This window comes from Buceros rhinoceros, unplaced genomic scaffold (genome assembly GCF_000710305.1).
Source record: "Buceros rhinoceros silvestris isolate BGI_N320 unplaced genomic scaffold, ASM71030v1 scaffold34200, whole genome shotgun sequence".
NCBI lineage: Eukaryota > Metazoa > Chordata > Aves > Bucerotiformes > Bucerotidae > Buceros > Buceros rhinoceros.
Genome location: NW_010391899.1, coordinates 7,598 through 11,154, shown reverse-complemented (window position 1 = coordinate 11,154; position 3,557 = coordinate 7,598). Strand labels below are relative to the sequence as shown.

The 3,557-nt window shown below is 48.3% G+C and overlaps 1 protein-coding gene across 1 annotated transcript in view; it reads right to left on the bottom strand.

The window, feature by feature from the left end:
* The window catches only part of ACSF2 (acyl-CoA synthetase family member 2), a gene marked incomplete at its 5' end in the record, with an annotated part of 9,457 nt that overhangs the window by 1,996 nt on the left and 3,904 nt on the right, over window positions 1–3,557 (bottom strand). Inside the window, 4 exons of the mRNA XM_010143417.1 lie at window positions 85–233; window positions 1,101–1,196; window positions 1,593–1,755; window positions 1,976–2,094. Of these exons, the coding sequence (XP_010141719.1) occupies window positions 85–233; window positions 1,101–1,196; window positions 1,593–1,755; window positions 1,976–2,094 (527 nt within the window). The remainder of the gene's footprint in view (window positions 1–84; window positions 234–1,100; window positions 1,197–1,592; window positions 1,756–1,975; window positions 2,095–3,557) is intronic.

Sequence of the window (3,557 nt, the reverse complement as noted above, 5' to 3'; positions counted from 1 at the left end):
AAGAGCGTGAGCAATGACCTGGCAGGTGAAGCAGGGAAAGAAAGCACCGAGCTACTCTGCAGCCAGACGCAAACAAACCCTCACTTCTCTCGAGCCACTGCCTCCAGAGCTGCCTTCCCCTCGAAACTCGGCGATGGGAAGATGCAGGAGAGCCCATGTAAAACCATGACTATGCAGCCTCCCACCGACGTCAGGCAGTGGTAGAGGGGTGCGGGGAGGGCCATACGATAGTCCTGGGATCAAGCCAAAGACAACAGTGAGGAGAAGAGGTCTTCCAGTCCGTGACTGCTCCATCTCGCTCAGAGAGCCCAGCAGAGGAGTTCTCCCCAACTCATTTAAAACGTGCCGGAAATCCCACATTCATTTCTGTTCCCGTAAGGTGGAAACATGATGCCGATGCTTCCTGCCTTTAATAAAAATCAGTGTGGGAAGTTTTCAATGTCAAAATTTCATTCTGTAATTCCGCAGTGGACTTCTTGTCTTTGTTGGGCTTTTTGGTCTGGTATTGCTTACACAATATTTGATGATATGCCAGAAGAGAGGAGTGACAGAGCTAGGACAGGCAGGAAATACGCAGGACTTGGCACATGCTCTTAATTTTATTTGGTTTTTGAAACCACCAAAGCTCTGCAGGTTGATTGAAACAACCCTTTTTTTTTTTTTCTGGATCAAAGCTGTTGCGTTTGAAATAACTACTTCAAAAGAAAATATTTGCCTTTAACAATTTTTAAAAGGGACCACAAACAGAAAGGTCCGATCCTGGTGAGACTGTATACATGACGTGCAACAACGTCATGTAAAATAAATTAAAACCTCATTCAATAGAATTCAAAGCTAACACCAAAAGTCTTGAAATTATTTGAAATGAGCATTCACCAAAGGAAAAGTGATTAATTTCACAGTTTTTCCCCTCAAAAAGGGATTCCCCCCACCCCCAAAAAACCATGGAACTAAGATGAAACATCAGTGAAACGCACAACTATCCCCCAACGCCACTTGTCAGCAAAACGTCCCGCTCTGCTGCTGAGCAAGCGCCACCACTCTCCACACGCTCCGTGGCAGCGGAGACCACTCCAAACTGCGTTCCCACCGAGACCCACCTGCTCTGTGACACCCAGCCTCTGGCCAATCACATTGGCGTTATTCACAACGTTCCTGTGAGAGAGGGTGGCTCCTTTGGGGCGGCCTGTTGTCCCCTGAAAGACACAAGACAATCTGCAATGACACTGCCCTTCCCAAGGATGAGCTGCGTGTGCTCTCTGGGGCAATTTCACTCTCCATTCAGACCTGGGAGCTTTTATTTTCTTCTTTAACAACATCTTAATCTCAAACTACACAAAAAATGGCTGGACAGAACTCACGTGACACTCTCTTATCGCCACCAGCCCTTGAGAAAGGGCTGAGCAGCAAGAATAGAAGCAGCAAGGAAATGCTAGAATGTTTCCTCCATCAGACAGCAGAAGATGGAACCTGGGCTTGGTCTCAGTGGGCAGAAGACAAAAGAAACAGCATGCTCAGCATCGCACACGTCTTTCCCCGTGTGCCACGAGAGGAACCCAACCACAAGGAGTGGAGCAGGCAAAAACACCTACTGAAGTGAACTGGATGTTGATGGGCTCATTGCAGGACAGGGTCTGCTGCACAGCTCTTAACTGCTTCATATGGCTGCTGTCCCCAGCCTGCATCACTTCGTCCAGGTGGAAGGTGCCAGGCAGCTTGGCGTCCACTGTGATGACAATGGATAAGTCGGGTAGCCTGGAGGAAGAAAAATACCATCAATAATGCAGCAAAAAAACCCTGCCCGGATAGGAGTACACTGGTCAGGGCAAACCCCCAGGAGACCCTAACCCCTTCTCTTCAGATGAGACCCTGTGCAGGCCCCTCTGCTAGAGCCGGTGTTATGCAGCTGAGAGGACGCAAGGCAGGACACCGCTGCGAGGTCAGTGCAAAGAGACATGAGATGTTCCTAACTCACCTTTTGCTCTTCATTCCCCCTGGGCTGGAATTTTCTATCTCGGGACATGGCTGCTTTAGAATATCATAGAATTTCTGTGTTTTAAATTGAGTGGGAAACACCACTGCCTTACAGCCAACCTGCGAAGGGAGACAGAAGCTCATGAGCAGCCACGTCAGGGTGATGTTCAGGATGCGATAAAGAGCAGTCACCACCGACACAGGAACTCCCACAGCCCTGCGGCCCCACACAACCAGCACTAGCCATTAACGCCGCACTGGGATTTTCTCCACGGCTTCTTTCTGTGAGCACATGACACAAAGGGCTCTCTCCAGCCTAAACCTGGAGATTTTTAACTCTCCCTTTTCAGAGCCATGGTGTGCAGTGGCTTAAAGATTCACCGAAGAGCATGACAGGGGTCTTTGCACAGTGCGAGCGCAGCAGCCGCCCTCCCAGGGCCAAGGACATGCCTCAGGCAGGCAGCTCCACCGAGCGCAAAGGCAAACCAAGCCCTTACAGCCACACACTCCCCAGACCCCGCCAGCACAGGGCAGGGAGCTGTCACCGCACGCCCAGCACCTCCAGTCCTGCTCCAAGCGTTCCATTCAGAACGGGCTGTTTGTTTTTTGCTGGGCAAGACAGAGCAGAGCTGCAGCCCGAGGCTCCCTCTTCTCCCAGGACCAACACTCCTCGTGGCCAGCACGAGGCAAACAACTGATGCTTCAGATCGGGAGTCCCAACGCTAACAAAAAGCCCAGTCTCAAAAGATAAAAAAACTAAATAAATTCATCTGAGCTGGTCTGAAATGAGGCTTTTTGAGGAACTTTGAAAAAACAAGGAAACCTCTCAGGTCAAGTCAAGGTTTTGTGGTGGTGGGTTTTTTACTACGGCGTTCCATCTCCTAAGATGTTTTCACCTCTTTTAAAGTGTTAGCTATGTTGAAAATTAAAACATTTTTAATTCAGCCTTTACATTTACAGAATCCCAAAACAAAGCACCTTAATTACTCCAAGAGTTTCTGGGGTTTTTTAGCAGAGATTTGCTGAATTTGATCCAGATTTGCAAACTGCTTTAATCTCCCAAAAAATGCATTCTTGTCAAATACACTATTTACATAAATTATTTACTCGGACATTTACTGGAGATTTTTAACTCTCTCTTTTCAGAGCCACAGTGTGCAGCAGCTTAAAGATTCACCAAAGAGTGTTTTCATTCTTTCGTAAGGCCCTCGAAGAAAGGAAGCCAAGGCTATGCCAATACATTATTTGTAAGCACCCTCTGGGGTTTGTCAAAGGGAAGACAAATATTTGCTCTATTTTCTGGAACAGTCTGCCCAGAACCCAGGGGACTGGGTCTGTTCTGGGATGTTTTGGGCCTCTGTAACTTTTTACTACCAGTTTCTTCAAAGTACTGCTCTGGTTGAACCAGCTTTGCAGAACAGGCGCTATGTGACAGAGGAGTGGGCAGGGCAGATGCTATGAGATAAGGGTCTCTAGTTGGGCATCTCCCACCTGATCTCGACCTGAATGGCAGCAACTCATCTTCACAGGACCCGTCATACGAAACCTGACAGCAGTTTGCTTTTACAAAGCCCTGGAAATAC